Source organism: Phalaenopsis equestris, unplaced genomic scaffold (genome assembly GCF_001263595.1).
Source record: "Phalaenopsis equestris unplaced genomic scaffold, ASM126359v1 Scaffold000276, whole genome shotgun sequence".
NCBI classification, from domain to species: domain Eukaryota; kingdom Viridiplantae; phylum Streptophyta; class Magnoliopsida; order Asparagales; family Orchidaceae; genus Phalaenopsis; species Phalaenopsis equestris.
Window position 1 is genome coordinate 824,577 of NW_018164718.1, and position 17,292 is coordinate 841,868.

General features: G+C 34.7%; 2 protein-coding genes across 3 annotated transcripts in view; one reads left to right on the forward strand and one right to left on the reverse strand.

Annotated features, from left to right (window-relative positions):
• LOC110024785 (pentatricopeptide repeat-containing protein At4g19220, mitochondrial) overlaps nt 1-1,978 on the forward strand; it is a 3,254-nt gene extending 1,276 nt beyond the window's left edge. The window contains exon 2 of one of the 2 annotated variants that reach the window (XM_020724944.1): nt 1-1,978. This exon is cut by the window's left edge and continues 648 nt beyond it. In XM_020724944.1, coding sequence (XP_020580603.1) covers nt 1-1,629 — 1,629 coding nt within the window. In that variant the 3' untranslated portion in view covers nt 1,630-1,978. The other variant, XM_020724943.1, reaches the window with a different exon arrangement.
• Nucleotides 1,979-11,488: 9,510 nt separating this feature from the next.
• Nucleotides 11,489-17,292, reverse strand: part of LOC110024788 — a 17,577-nt gene continuing 11,773 nt past the window's right edge. Inside the window, exon 2 of the mRNA XM_020724945.1 lies at nt 11,489-12,031. Within this exon, the coding sequence (XP_020580604.1) occupies nt 11,910-12,031 (122 nt within the window). The 3' untranslated portion in view covers nt 11,489-11,909. The remainder of the gene's footprint in view (nt 12,032-17,292) is intronic.

Sequence of the window (17,292 nt, forward strand, 5' to 3'; positions counted from 1 at the left end):
GCTTGCCATAAACTTGAACTGCTTTGCCATGGGAAATCAATTCACGCATTTGCAATTAAGAGTCAATTGGAGGGCTCAAATCCCTCATTAGCAAACTGCTTGCTTGATATGTACTTGAGCAATGAAGACTTCGTCTCTGCAAATCTCCTTTTTAGCAACATGCCTATCAAGGATTTGGTCTCATGGAACACAATGATTTCAGGGTACTCGAAGAGTGATAATTTAAGAAAATATGCTCAAGCTTTGTTCTGCGAACTGCTTCATCTGGATTTGCAGTGCAACTTAGGAACACTATTGGGAGTTCTGTCTTCCTGTACTGATGGGAAAGACCTTAACTTTGGGAAATCAGTTCATGGTTGGGGGCTCAGGTATGCATTTACTGGAGATGTTTCAGCTGTCAATGCCCTTATGCTTATGTACATAGGTTGTGGTGATATGTTCGCATCGTCCTTGCTTTTGAGGAGCAATCTAGCTGTGTCTGATATCATCTCATGGAACACAATTATAACAGGGTATGCTCATTACAGTCTTCATGAGGATGCGATTGAAATGTTTCTTTTGATGCATCATTCACTGAACCTGCAACCAGATCCAATCACATATGTGAGTGCCTTATCTGCGTGTGGGAATTTGAGATTAATACAACTAGGTAGATCAATGCATGCCCTTATGGTGAAGAGCTCAGCAGGACTTGATCTTATGGGAAGGAATGCTCTCATTACCATGTATTTTCGATGCAAAGACCCCATTAGTTCGGAGCTCTTGTTTCAAACAAATAAAGATCACAATTTGTGCTCCTGGAATTGTATGATATCAGGCTTTGCACAGAACAAGAATGGCAGCAAAGTTTTTGAATACTTCAAGCAAATGGGAAGCCATAGAGCTAATGAATTCTCCCTTGTAGGAATGCTATGTGCTTGTTCTCAGCTGGGAAATCTCAGATATGGTAGGGAACTTCATGCCTATGTAATGAAATTTGAACTGCAAGCAAACAGCTTCATCTCTTCAGCGCTCCTCGACATGTACAGCAAGTGCGGAAGACTTGACATTTCAATCCAAGTTTTCAAGAACTCTTCTGAGAAATCTATAGTCTTTTGGAACTCCATGATCTCAGCATTCGGGCTTCACGGGCAAGGTGAAAAGGCTATCAGCATCTTCACAACCATGACGCACTTAGGCATTCAGCCTACAAAAAGCACTTTCATTGCTCTTCTATCAGCTTGCAGCCACTCTGGGCTTCTCAACGAGGGATGCAGGCATTACAACCTCATGAAGGAAGAGTTTGGGTTTGAACCAAGCATTGAACACAATGTCTGTATGATAGATATGCTCAGTAAGGCTGGCAAAATCTGTGAAGCTTATAACTTTGTTCATAAATTTTCATCTAGAGCTGAGCATGGAACTTGGGGAGCTATTCTGAGTTCTTGCACAGACCATACAAACCTTGAGATTGGCAAAGCTGTTTCGGAAAATCTGCTTTACTTGGAACCGGATAACATGGGCTATTATGTAACTTTATCGAATCTCTATGCTTGCCATGGAATGTGGAGCCAGGCAGAAGAAGTTAAATGCCTAATTTATGATCGCGGGCTGAAGAAGCCCATTGGTCGAAGCTCAATCTGCTATTGAGAATCTTTTGGTTACGTCTGGTCTGAGATTATCTTATATCAATGAAGATTAACAACCTTTGGACAATCTGGCAGAGGAGGCATGGGACAATCTGGCAGAGTAGAACAAAACTTCTAAGCAACTTCAACTTTCTGTGCTGGATTGAGATGATACTTGATTGAGCTGTATGGTATGCTCCAAATTCAAAACAGTATATTCTGACAATTGTTCAATAGGTTATTTCGCCTAATATGATGTCGACTATAGCGCTACTTAGATAACAGTATTATTCGCCTGACAATGTTATTTATTTTATCTGGAACGATCGATGATGATTAGAGTATTCTTTTATTTTAGCATTAAATAACAATACATTTGGCTGATATTCAGATGTGATTAAAATGCGACTTCAATGTCATGCAAAGTTTGTAATTAAGTTGTCATTAAATGAAAAATTTGTGATTTAATAATAAAATAATATGATACTCCATCAACAAATCTTCATTATCCGACATGAATTTAAGGCACGACACGAATATTGAAATAAATTTTTGAGCAAGAAACGTTCAAACTACAATTAAAAACCATAAAGAATTTTGATTTAACCAAACTTATAGTCAAACTGATCGATTCGACGAGACAGACCCAACAGTACGAAAAATGATTCAATTCAAGTCAAATCAACCCCAGATCAAGTCATTAAATAACTTATTTGAAGCTTTCGGTGCACAATTGGAGTGCTAAGCGGATTCTAAATTTGGCCTACTTACATCAAAATTGAGCTTCTCGATAAGACGAATCCAACAGGATGAACATCACTCAATTCCAATATCATCAAGACACTTAAAGATTTACTAAACGTCATCCAATTGAGGGATCCTCTCCGGGCGATTCCATGGGGTGGTCTGGATTTTTTTCTTATTTGCAATTTGGACTCTATAAATAGAGTCATGTCCTCCTCTTGAGAGGGGTTAAAAACTCGACCTAGACCGGGAGCTAGAAGAAGAGAAGAAGCTGAAGTTCAACATCATTTCTGCACCATAGATCTGACGAATAACTCCTGCTCCGCCAAGTGCCGCCGCCAACTCCGGCAGTCGCTGTTCCCACCTCCTACCAACATTGGCCATTGCTCCTGACTAACTTCTACCATCGTTCATCGGCCACCGTCAAACAGAATCTGTTGGCCACAATGTACCACTGTCGGCCACCCGCTACCATCAACCTCTATTGTTCTTTCCCTGCTCCTTGCGGCAAAATATCTTGTGGAGTCACAATATGCACTGTGGAATCCTAGCGTATGTTGTATATCAGTGAAACATCTTGCGGAGCAATACGTCGTTTAGTGCACTGTGCAATGACCCTCGATGACGGTGTAACAATGCACCTCATATACGGTGCAACGGTGCCTCCCAAAGACAATATAACATGCACTCTGAATACAGTATAATGACAAACCCCAATAATTTTGTAACAACGCAACTCACATACGATGCAACGATGCCTCCCTAAGACAGTGTAATAATGCACTTTGAATACGGTATAATGACACAACTTGATAATGGTGTAACAGTGCACCTTACTTATCATGCAATGATGCCTCTTGAAAATGGTAATGATGCAACCTAAAGAAGGTGACTTTCTCCAAACACCTAAAACTCTCTCTTTATACCCCACCACTACACGACCAATTACAATCTACGTTGTTCACAGCTCATGTAAACTCTGAGTCTGACCACTGAGGCTTATGGACATCATCACTGCTCACTACTACAATCTATGCAACCAACTACGACTTATATGGTCTACAACTTGTACAGATCCTGATTTTGATCTCTATCACGACCCGACCCGAGGTTTGAAATAAACCAAGACGAGAACAACCAATTGAACGATGAGAATAATTTTTTTATATTTATTTTTTATAACTAAATATTAACAAATAAAAGAGTCATTAATTAAATTAATTAAAACAAAAAATTTAAATTTTTCTCGTTATTGATTGTCTCTCCTTCTATAAACAATATCTCTTATATCGTTCATCTTTTAATCACTTAATTAATCTGAAAATTAGGTTAAAATGATAACGAACTAAACAAGCCAATGAATACTTTTATTCCCAAACTACATCAATACAAGAAAAAAAAGAAAATTGCATGAATATTAACATTTGAGATATTATCAATGAATCTTATTATATCAATGACATATCAATATTGTTATATATGTATACAATTGTCACAAAAATACCATCTAAAAATTATACAACACATACCTTAGTATCTCCCACTAGTACCTTTGTATCCCCTACTAGTACCATAAGGGGGTGAGTCCATCATAGCCAAACATGTGCATACACTCATACAATAAAATATCACTTTCTAATAACAAATATTTCATTTTCATTTTCATTTTCATTTGCATAGCAGTCAATGCTTTTGTACATGATTCAATGATAAATTAAACAAAACTGAGCTCAAAGGTCATTCTTACAACATGAAAAAAATTTATTAGAAACATAAATTATGAGTATGCAATACTAAAATAATAATAGTAAATGCATTTGGTTGAGAATGAATAAAATATTACTATAGCAAAAGAAAATGACTGCTCACCTTAATCACTAATGATTCTAAATATTCTTTTCACTTATCTCCAAAGAAAAACCAAAGTCAAATGCATAAAGAATTAATATTAATTTATTAAATGTTGTTCTTTTTATTATTATTAATCTATTATATGTTGATCTTTTGATGTATCATATAATATTAATTATTTTATTATTATTCTGATTGTTACTTTCATTTAACAATTTAAGCTTAATAAAATATTGACAAGAAAGTTGGCTATCTTAATTTAAATTTCTAGTTACTTTATGTAATTTATATTTTCTTATTAGGCTTATAATTATATATACATTTATGTTACATAATAATTAATTATTAATTAAAACTTAAATAAATCAAGCCCTAACCATTTTTACTATGAAACTTCTAAAATTTGACTTAATTAAAAATTACAATTAATAATTTATAATATATTCTATAAATGAGTATTATAAAATTTCTTACCATATGGTTCAATCCCCCCCCCCCCCCTCCTCCCCCCCCCCCCCCCCCCCCCACCCCTCTTCCCTCATACACTTCTCATCCCTTTCTTCTCCTTCGGCTCAATCAAATGCCTCAGCTTGATTCTTCCTCTCTTCCTTGTACAAATGCTTGCACCCCTCTTCCCACGATCATTTCCAACGAGTCCTTAGAGCATGGTTGCAATCATCTGCATCAAAAACTTAGGAAATGGTCAACTTCCTTTTTCCTCGACGCTTGGCTCTTCTTACCTGCTCAAAACCTTTGACATAGACGACCTCTACTTCCTCTTTCATATGACAATAACACACAAACCCTTAACGCACAGGAGAGCTCCTCCTTTGATCGTAGTTCATTAATGACATTGCCTCTGTTTGTCACTGACGTCATCTCCTTTTCTACACTCGAGCCTCCCACATAGGTGAGTTGCCCCTTCCTTTCCTGCTATCCTCCTTTTTATTCCTTTCTCCTCTTTTCTTCTTCTTCTTTTGAACTTGTCTTGTCTTCTTACTACACATCGTTTTATAAAATGCAGGTGACTTATGAGTTCTCAATTGTTCGACTCCTCTCCTTCCTTTAACTGTCTGACTTATCACTTCTTCTCCTTTACGTTTGTTTCCTCTCCTTCTCTGTTTGTTTCCTCTTTTTCAATTCTTCATTTTGTCTCCCTTGAACTGAAACGATAGCCTATGCAATCAACTCGACCTACATGGTCCACAGCTCCTGTAGCTCCTAGCTTTGGATCCTGCAGCCTACAAACATCAGCTTAGCTTACCACAATGGTCTATGTGACCAACTACGATCTACATGGCCCATAGCTCGTGCAACTCCCTACTCTAACCCTTGCAGCTTGCGGACATTATCACAACTCACCACTATGGCCAACGTGATCAACAACGACCTATGTGTTCAACCCTCATGTAGCTCTCGACTTTGACTTCTGCGGCCTATGGGCAACATTTCAACTCAACACTAGGACCTACATGACCAACTATAACCTACGTGATCAATAGCTTGTAACTCTGGTCTCTGTGACTTTTGGAATTCATCACAACTCACCACTATAACATACACGACCAATTATGACCTACATGAGCAATTATGACCTACGTGACATATAACACTTACAGCTCCTGACTCTGGCCTCTACAGCTTATGGACGCCATCATAACTCACTACTACAACATATGTGATCAACTATGCCCTACATGGATTACAATTTGTGCAGCTTCCAAATATGGCTTATGAGACATATGGACGTCATTACAGCTCACCACAATAGCCTACATGACAGACTACAGTCTACGTGGTCTACAACTCGTGCAGTGGCAGGTCACCACTACCACGCATGTAGTCCACAGCTCGTGCAACTCTCAGCCTATGGAGTCATCACAACTCACCACTACAGTCTATGTAACCAGTTATGGCCTATGTGGTCCACAGCTTGTGCTACTCCCAAATCCACCATTGTTGCCTATATGAACAATTATAGTCTATGGGACTCATAGCACCTGCAGTTTCCTACGACCTTTGTAGTCAACCGACACTTCCAAAGCCACCATCTGCAACCCACTTAGATGGATACTATCATGGCTTCAATTACGGCATATACAATAAGCTGGCGCTACACCATCTACAAAATTCACAATAAACTTCTACCTCCATAACAATCGACTACAGTTCTTACAACACACTATTACCAAGAATTATTTTCATTATACTCTGGCTGCATCTATTATCAATGAACCACTGTTGTAAGTTTACAATGATCAAATTTATAAGTCCATCATCCCTAATTTAGAAGAAGAGTGGATCTGTGAACTTGTCATTCATATTGAATTGCTTCAATTAGGTTAGGCTCCATAATTTTTTTCCTTTTCCAGGATTTTTCTATAAAATTTGAGGTATCACCTTCTACTTACTTCTCTTTTATTATCTGAGTGTGAGTTGGATTTTCGTGCAACATTAAGATGATAATTCATCACTTTACCATCGTGGAGCTTCTGACACACATCAAGCGTAAAGAGAATGGTGTGTATTATTTGAGTTAGCATCTGATCCCTTCTAAAATGAATATTTGTCAATTAAATAATATTATTTAGTAATGATATTTGGATTTCAAAAATGAAGGCACTATAAATTTTTCTCTTCATATAAATTTGATTTCATGATAAATTCCTTATCATATTTGATGACTCATCCCACATTAGCATGACGTTAAGCCAAATTTAAAGTTTATAGTCATATGCCCTTCTATGAGATGAAGTATAAGCTCTAATTTTACCTTGAAAACTTTGAATTTGCCCTACATAAATTATAATTGGCAAAATAATAATAATAATAATAATAATAATAATAATAATAATAATTAACCATTAAAACTTTATTTTTCAACCCACTTGAGAAAAAATTAAGTTAATACTATTTTGAAGTAAGAAATCTTTTTTTATGGTTCTTATAAAAATGTTTAATCTTCACCTCTAGTTTTACTGGTATTTTATCTTAATTAGAATATCCTTTTAATATTTTTCCTTTGGTTTAATCATTGCTTGCAAGATAGGATTTAAGATGAAAGAAGCTAAGGGAATTCATCTTAAATTTAGAAGAAAGGATATATTTGTGAAGTTTTCAAGCAATATTTATAACTATGAAAGAATTTATCCCAAACCTAAAGGGACAAGATATACCAACTTAGTATTTTTTAAGATGGTTAACTCAATTTGTGTGAGGTTGTCTAAATTCATCAAGATTTGATCAAATTCATGTGAATTCAAGTTTGGTCAAAATAGAGTTTGTATAATTAAAAATTTTAATACTAGTCAAGTTGACAAAAAAAAAATACTAGTCTGTTGGCAACAACTATCCAAGTCAAGAAGAGCAGTTATAAAAGATTAATGATATAATTTCTATAGAGTGCTTGTTGAGTGGTATGGAATTAGCTCGAGCAACCACATGACATATGATGATCTTATTTTTCATTCACTCTTTTCCTTAGCTTATATCCAATCTCATTGGGTTTTAAGCCATCCTGTATAGTGTCGCTAGATCATTGAATTAAACCCGGATAAGTTATGACTTGAACATTTCATAGTGTCACCAGATCCCACGGCATGCCTTCTTCCCATAGTTGGCTAACCCTCTTCTTGAGCCCTTTAGTGACACAACATCCTTAGACTGTAAGTCCCAATTTTTGAATTCCTATCCATTTTTTTTTCAAACTCGTCTATTCATATGAGCCCTAAAACACCAATCTTTAAGACACTTTACCTTATAATCATGTTTGAAATAATCCAATGTTTTAATTGAGAGTATTCTTGGAAGCCACAATTCTAAAGATGTAATAAATATGAGGGCTACTAGACTCAACAATAAATAAACCCCATCTTACACATTTAAGGTAGAGGAAAAATCTTTGGTTATGTAGACCCAGAAATCTTAAATATTTTCCTCATCTGAATAGTTAGATCCATCTTAAAGTAATATTTATACATCTCGAGATAGTATACTATCAAATGACTTATCTAATCATTTAGATAGAAATCTTTTATAATATGTGGTGGACACAAGAAACGACCCCAAAACGCCTTCATCCTTTTAACCAACAACATGGACATGATAAAATAGTGTTATGATCAAGTTTTATAACTAAAAAACAAAATTTGACCCACAATGAGTCTACTAACAAAATTTATAATTTCTTTTACTTATGGTAGAACCTTTTAACATGTACAAAGAAGCTACCATGATTCTTCTTCTCATTTTTGTTTCTCCTAGGCAAATTCACCCCCAAGCTACTTGATTGATTCAAACTTATCTCTAATAGCCGAAAAATTGAGCCACTATGGTGTTTTGGGTTTGGCAATTCTTTTTAAATCTTCACTAAAAACAACATATTTCTTCTACATTTTAACATGAATTATCATTTCTTCTTCCACATAGTGTGTTATAATATCAGACATGATAAAATAATTAGCATGATAATCTCCAATTATTTTAATGTTTTCTTAAATGTTTTATGTATGAGAATGTAATTGTATGTGATGATGTGATTGTATATAGTACTTGGTTTGTTATATTTAAATATTATAAGGATTGTAGGGCTTTTGATATGAAATTGTGTGGTTTTAAAAATAATAATATTTGGAGTGCGTTGAGACTTCCACCAAGCAATTGAGTAATCTCATTATAATAAGTTATTTGGAGGGTAATGTTGCACATATCTTAGTAATGAACTCAATATGCTCAATTAAGACATGGTATGATGAATATAAATGACTGAATTTATGGATTTGCTATTTTAATATTGATTTGACTACACAACAAAAGAAATATTATCACACAAGTATATAAGTCGATTAAATAGTATTCGATTTTTGAGTCTGAGAGATTGATCACAGGGAGAGCTCAATTACCTACTAAATTAAGTCAAGTATTATCCTAACAACCTACTCATTTTACCAATTCTAACAATTTCAAAAGTTAGTTTAAAAATTATATGTCTACAACAATGAAAATACTATTGGGTTCTTAAGTTTAATAATGAATATCTCCCTTGAGGAGTGATGTACTGAAGTTTAGATCTAATCTAAGTTTTCCTACTATGATTGTCAAACGAGAAATTTGCTTTTCATTCTCTTGTGAGATTTTAAGAAGTATTAGAATTTCATATTATAGTTTAGTTCTCTAGATCATATAAAAACTATCAGGATTTAATATATTATATTGATTGTATTATCCTAGTAGCAATATTCCTATACTAACAAAAATGTGTGTATTAACTTAGTTGTTCCGCTAGATTTCTTCCAAAATAACAAGATCACAACAATTTTTAATTTATCAAATGGCCAATTTGAAATGTAAAGGAAACACACAAAATTAACACATTAAGTTATTTCCCCAAATGCAAAATATCATCTAGATCAAAACATCCACACAAATAAGAGCCCAAAAGGAGTTAGGACGTAGTTACAAATCATGTTTATAAAATATACATAAAAACACATGGAGATCAAATTCTCTCCAAGCACCTCATATAATACACCTCTCTTGTCACATACACACTCAAATTGCTCCCAAAAGTCCCTTAGCCCATTACAACAACACCTTATATAGAACGTATTGACAAAAATCGCAGCAATTGAGTGTGTTCGCATTAATTTTGAAAAAATGTAATTGAAACTCACCCCACAACGAGAAAAATTATGTACATGACTCAATTTACATCTGATTTTGATGTTGTTGATATCATTGGAAAGGTTACAAAAATCTCTACTACTTTTATGTTAACCGCTTGAGACGAATCTCGACGTCAAAATCGCAGAAATTGCAACTAATGTAATTTTGTGACAAAGCAATATTGGGAACTCACACCACAACGATAAAAACACCGCACATTGCTCAATTTTTGTCCGATTTCAGACGAAAATTAAGCGATGTGTGGTTGTTTTTTGCTACGGTGTGGGTTCCCAATATTGTTTTGTCACGAAATTCGAACACTAAATATTGTTGTGATTTCCTCTTTGAAATTCACCTCTAGGGATCAACACAAAAGTTATATGAATTTATATCACCTTTCCAATGAAATTAGGAATGTCGAAATCGAACAAGAATTGAGCAATGTGCGGTGTTTTTATCTCCACGGTGTGGGTTCCCAATATTGCTTTGCCATGAAATTCGAACATTTCCAATTACTGTGATTTCTTTATCGAAATTAGCCCCCAGCGGCCAGAATTGAGCAATGTGCGGTGTTTTTATCTCCACGGCGTGGGTTCCCAATATTGCTTTGCCACGAAATTCGAACATTTCCAATTACTGCGATTTCTTTATCGAAATTAGCCCCCAGCGGCTAACACAAAGTTATAAAGATTTCTGTAACCTTTCCAACTATATGAACATCAAAATCGAACGAGAATCAAGCAAAGTACGGGGTTTTTATCGCTAGGGGGGGAATCAATTTATGATTTTTCAAAATTAATGTGAACACTCGTAATGGCTTTGATTTTTTTCTCGAGATTCGACTAGAACAATCAACATAAAAGTTGTTGAAAATTATGTTACCTTTCCATTGATATCAAGAACGTCAAATCGGACTAGAATTTAATGATGTACTGTGATCCTATCGCTGCGGGGTAAGTTTTAATTACCATTTTTCAACAAACTTCAAATATTGGCAATTATTGCCATTTATTTGTCGAGATTCATCAAGAGCGGTCAGCACATAAATCATAGAGAATCCTGTTACATTTACAACGATATCAAGAACATCAAAATCGGACGAGAATTATATGACATACATTACTTTTATTATTACAGCCCAATTTATTTAAAGAATAAAATTGGTTCAAATCCTAGTCGTAATTGCTTCTGGCAACATATTACATGACTAGCATCACCAACATATTTAATGACTGTACCCACATTTAAATTGTCTTCAACTTACAGATTTAGCTAACTAAAATTATAAATATAACTGTTTTCAAAATTTCGCCCTCTTGCATCATCTCCTTGCCTGCAACCATTCACCATATTTTGATCTATTGATTTACATCAAACCAAATAAGACTGACATTTTTAAAACATAAGCATTATAATTACTCTATTTTTAAAAAATCCCACTTAATAGCCCTTCTGATTGAATCAGAGCCTCAAAAGGACTTAAAATCATGCTTCAAAGTTGCCCCATTTCCCCTGTATAAATGATGCTGCATGCTTACCTGACAACATATTAGAAAATCGCATGAAATCGCAGCATATGCTTTCAAGTGATAAACAGTCAGATTTGACAATCTTTGGCCATGGATTAAAGGTGATTTTTTAACAAATTTTATTAATAAGTTTTATTAGTTAAAGGACATGAAAGTGTCTACAAAATTATAAATTATAGATGCTCCCCAATTCCTGACGAGAGCAATCAAGATTGTCCCAACTGAATTCCCAGTAGAGTAACGAAAAGATGGCTCCCAACTTATTATCGTCGAAAATAAAGTTTACACGAAGCACAACTACCAACCATGGTGGTAGAGACCAGGAGCAGCAATGATACCACTATAATAATAAAACTTCTGATGATGCCTGGAGCACAAAACCAGATAAACCAGAGAAGAACATCTGGTAAAACAACTTCCCAACTGAAAAATTTTCATCTGAACTTGTCAAACGATGTAATGGAGGATAGTCAACGAGGTCAATGAAATGTGCCTTGCAATTCAACTTCACTGGTCATGGTCTACTTTTGTCTTCATCAAGCCGTCTCCAGGGATTCAGAGCTTCTTTTATGGCTTCAGCCTCAGGGGAACTCTCCCATGCCCGTTTTTCTGACTCCAGAACAGTTACCTTATCATCTACAGAGCTAGTCAGTATAATCAGGAAAGGTGTCAAGTCAAATAATTATATGACAATATTCTTATTAATTTTCATTTACTCAAAATATTGTCATAATAAGCTAGTTCCATAATGAATCAAATAGCAGAGCAAATATAATGGCATCATAAAACGGTCAAGGAAAGCATATATTTTAAGTCCTTATCAATACAAAAAAGGCCAAAATTTTCCCTGCATCATCATTAAACTGCTTCATAAATGCAGCTAGAAATAATGATGCAAACGATACGGATAGAACACAATTGCCTCCAGATGGGCTTGGGCATGTTGACTAGTACAAATTAGTGTGTTGATCAAGGTGGGTAATCATGCTCTCACCAAACTCGGTACAAATAGAATGAAGAACATGAAAATGAAAGATGTAAGAAGAAATGATGTTGTCCTGCACATGTCAAAGATAGAGAATACGCTTCATCTAAAGAAGGCTTGACTAGCATATAAAAAGCACATGATTAGACAGCATGGCATGAGCATCTTTTCAAGTGCATGATCTGCAGCATTTTGCTGAAGAGTAAATTAGTAGCATTAGAGTTATTCCAGTTGTGGAATCTTGGAGGAACTTTCTTAAAGGAAAAACACTTTAATTTATTAATTAAACTAATACAAGCAAAATAAAAAATACATACAATTCAGACAATCCCTCATACAATTTAAGAGAAAATTTAAATCATAATGATAAGAAAAAATAAAACGCAATAATGGACAATTAAAGGGAGGATAATTTCTCCACCTCAAATGTAGCAATGGACCACGGTTTCCTTTAACCTAGGGGCGTAAACGAGCCAAGCTTGAGCGAGCGTAAAGCTTGTTTGTGTTCGGCTCGTTCGAATTTTTTGTTATTCATGTTTGGCTCACTCGAATTTTTTGTTATTCGTTTTCAGCTCATGTTCAAAAAAGCTCATGAATAACTTGTTCAAGTTCAACTCGATTTAAACTCGTTTGTTTATCGTGTTCGGCACGAAATAATAATTATTTAAATTTAATAAATCAAATAATATAACTAAATTATAAAATTAATTTTTACTTCAAAAGTCTTCCAGTAACGTGGCAGAATCAAGTGTGATGATGTTTTCCCAAACATTGCTATGCATAATTTATAGAGCATAAGTTAATTTTTTTTTTTCTTTTATCCATGTTATGGGATTAAATGAGGGAGAGGGAGTGGGAGAACAAGAGCCGTGGGACCATGGGACTGCTGGACGAAGGAGGGTTGCTATGAAGAGTTTCAAGCATTTACATACATACCACGCAAATCATACATATTTACATGTTCGACATTGTTTTTTGTGATGAGAGGGAAGTGGGAGTGTGGGACCGCGGGTGGGACTAAGAGGAGCACAAGCAGAGGCCACAAAGCCGCAATTGTTTTTCGCATTTACATACATAGCACCTAATTCTTATGTACTTACATATCTAACACATTTTATTTTTCGATACTAGCTAAAATTGTTTTAATATTAATAAAATTTAATACTTTTTTTAAATAAAATATAAATATTATACTAATACTTATTATTTATTCTTTCAATAATTCGAGTTGAATTGAGTTGAACAAAATTTTGTTCGTGCTCGGCTCGTTTATAAATCGAGTTCAAAAAATTTGTTCGTGTTTGACCCGTTTGCTTGACAAACGAATTGAACACGGACTACCTGTTCGTGTTTGACCCGTTTGCTTGACAAACGAATTAAACACGGACTACTTAGCGAGCCAAACACAAGCTATTCACGAACAACAAATTCTTTTTTACAGCCCTACCTAAACCATGGGTGGGCACATGCACTCCACTGATATGCATATTAACAATCCATGTCAAGTTGGGTCGTATATGCCAGGCATCCTAAACTTGTTCCTGAGATCACTAAAATGGTGTCGAGGAAGAGTTTTGGTTAGAATGTCAACAATCTAATATTAAGTCGAAATATAGCCTACCTAGAAAATCCCTCAATTGACCTGCTTAGAAATGAAGTGTTTGTCAATCTCTATATATTTGGTTCGATCATGGTGTACCAGATTCTTTGAAAAACTGATGGTTGATTGACTATCACTAAATATTCTTAATAGTGTTTTTTTGTTCACAATGTGTAGTTCCACCAATAATCTCTTTAGCCCCTTCACAATTTTTTAGGGTCATTGCATGATAGTCATATTCTGCACTACTTACCACCACAATTTATTTTTTACTTCTCCAACCAGATTAGCCTATATAAATGAACAATAACCCGTGGTAGATCTTCTATCAGTTAGTTCTCCAACTCAGCTAGCATTAAAGCAGATCTCAATGTTACGATTCTAAATTTTCTTGAATATCAATCCACATCCTAAAGTCAACTTTAGATACCTCAGAATTCAAAAGAACAGTTTTAAATGATCTTCATTTGATTAGTTCATATGTGGGCTCACTACAACCACAAAAAAAGCAATGTCAAGTCCTATATCTGATAATTAAGTTTCCCCACAATTCTTTGATACATCCATTTTCAATTGGGGTGTTATTTTCTCCTTTTGATGCTCTTCAATTGGGATCCATAAGAGTATTTGTTGGTTTGCACCCCAATATTCCCATCTCCTTTAATAAGTTAAGAATATACTTTCCTTGAGACATGACAACGCCTTCTTTGGATCTAACAACTTTTACTCCAAGAAAGTATCTTAAAGCTTCAAGATCTGATCTCAAACTCATAAGTCATTATTTCTTTGATTGATTCAAGTTCCCTTACATGTAGGAATAATGTTATCTACATATACAATAAAGATGTCTATATACTTGATTTGATTTCATAAATAATGTTAACGGTCTGATATTGATAGTATCCATTGACAAGAATAGTCTTGGTGAACGTTTCAAAAGATGCTATGGGAGAATGCTATAGAAGATTGTTTCAACTCATATAATGATTTCTTTAGTTTGCACACTAGCTGATTATTTGTGTCGTTCCTTAGTCCTTGAGGTATCTTTATATACACCTCTTCCTCAAAATCCCCATTAAAAATGCATTTTTAATATCTAGCTAATGTAAAGACTAGTGTTGATTGACAGCCAATGACAGTAATAATCTTAATGTGGTGGGTATCGCCACTAGTACAAATGTCTCCAAGTAGTTGATCTTATAGGACTGAGCAAACTCTTTTGCACATGAGGAAGAGTATTGATGAAGGAGAAGTTGTAGATAAATTGAGGGATCCGATGGAAAGAAGTCCAAGTTTAATCCAGGTGAATTTAGTAGAGGTAAAACTCAAAATATTGTAGTCACTTATACCAAATGTGGAAAACAACATAAAGGTGAATGTTTAATGGGTTCTAACACATGCTACTACTGCCGTCAACTTGGTCATATAACAAGATATTGTTCATCGCTTGGCCAAAAGAACAATGAAAATTAGAAATCAGGTGGAGTCCTTCACAGAAAACTGCAAGTGGGCGGAGAATGACAGAGTCTATAGCTTCAATTCCAACTCAAGGTTCAACCAAGGCAACTAGTTCAATCTCGAGTTTATTCCCTTACTCATAGTGAGCATGAAGAACCTACTACTGCTACTAATGGTGATAGGGTCAGATGAGTTTGACGTTTACTTACATATAAGAGCATTTTCTAGTATATTTTCTTTCTTTTGTAACAATGTCTTATATTAGATATGTTGTTATCTTGATTTTGTTGATGAAATGAGTGTAGTTGAGCCACATTATATCAGGTCTTTACTTTTTAGTGATCTTAATGAATGACACCTAATTTTTATCATGAAATTTATGGATAGTTTATGTCAATCTGCTTCATAAGAGATGACATGTGATCTGTTTAAAAATTTTGATGACGAGATTTTTATAAGTAGGTAAGATTGTGATGTCTCGTTTCATATCCTCGAGGGAGTCGAAGAGAGAGAGAGGAAGTGAACAGTCAAGAACTCAGACGTTACTTTCATTCTATAAAATTATGTGCACGAGGGAGGCAAAGGCAATATCAACTTACTTTGAGAGACGAACGGTGTGTGTGAAGGTATGAGATTGACGGGTGCAGTCTAGAGCTTCTCAGAGCATCGATCGAAGCTTAAAGCGCGACGGCAATTGATGACGGTGTCGTCGAGCCAAGGAGGAGGCATGACATTAGGGCTCGATGTGGACGATGAAGTCGAAGAGGTGTCGAGAAGCTCTGTTGCGAAGGAGGAGCGAAGCCGAGAGTGTGAGATAGAAGGTCCATGCGATTTTTTATGCAGAGGAAAAAAACAGAAAAGTATCAAGTAGAAGAAGAGGGGAGGAGGCAGAGCCATGCAAGGGAGGGCAGGAAGCTGTGTTGAGCTTTGAGGTAAGAATTGTAGTTTTATACATTAATAATAAAATTTATTAAAATTATATATATGTAATAATATAATTTCTAAAAATAAAAATAGCATAAGAGAATTAATCAAAATATGAAAATAAAATTTACAATTACTTATTTAAATTAGAGAGTATATTAATTGGATATTACATAAAATATAAATCATAGATATTGAGTAAGTTGTAGTTTGATAGTCATATTAAAGTAAACTAAATACTTACAATAAAAGTTTATAATCAACAATTAAAATATCATAATTAATTAGAAGATTGATTAAAAATAATTAATGATACGTTTAATATTTTATTGTTTAATAGTTAGCTAACTATTGGAGACAATATTAAGCATGTTTGAAGGTTTAAAAAAAATCACACGGTTTTGAAAAGACTTGTAGTCCTATGTTACAGTAAGATTTTGTTTTTTTTCGACCAGATGCACTTACTGTTAGTGTTTGTGTCCTCTATAAATATTTTTCCTTCTATCACTGATCATTTTTACCAGTTCGACCGTTTTGACCCTGAATCAGCCAGAGGTCCGATTCCGAGTGGCCTAAAAACCGCCCCCGCGTTGAATCGGAATAAATCGGCTAAAATCGACGGTCCAACTGCTGAATCGATTTTTTTAATGTTTTTTAGAGATATTTTTTGGATTATAATACTTGATTACTTGTCTTCTTTTTTGGAGTCATTTAAATTAGTTGTTTTAAGTCCGCATATGATTTATATTTCATGAGATATTTTTTGTACTACACATATGACGGCATTAATATGTCATTTAAGTAAGATTTAATATTTTTTTTGTATTTATGCGGTCACCCGGTTCAACCCCGACTTAACCTTTAAACCTTAAACCTCCTCTTCCGGTTCAATGTTCGATTCGGCTTTCAAAACATAGATATATATATATA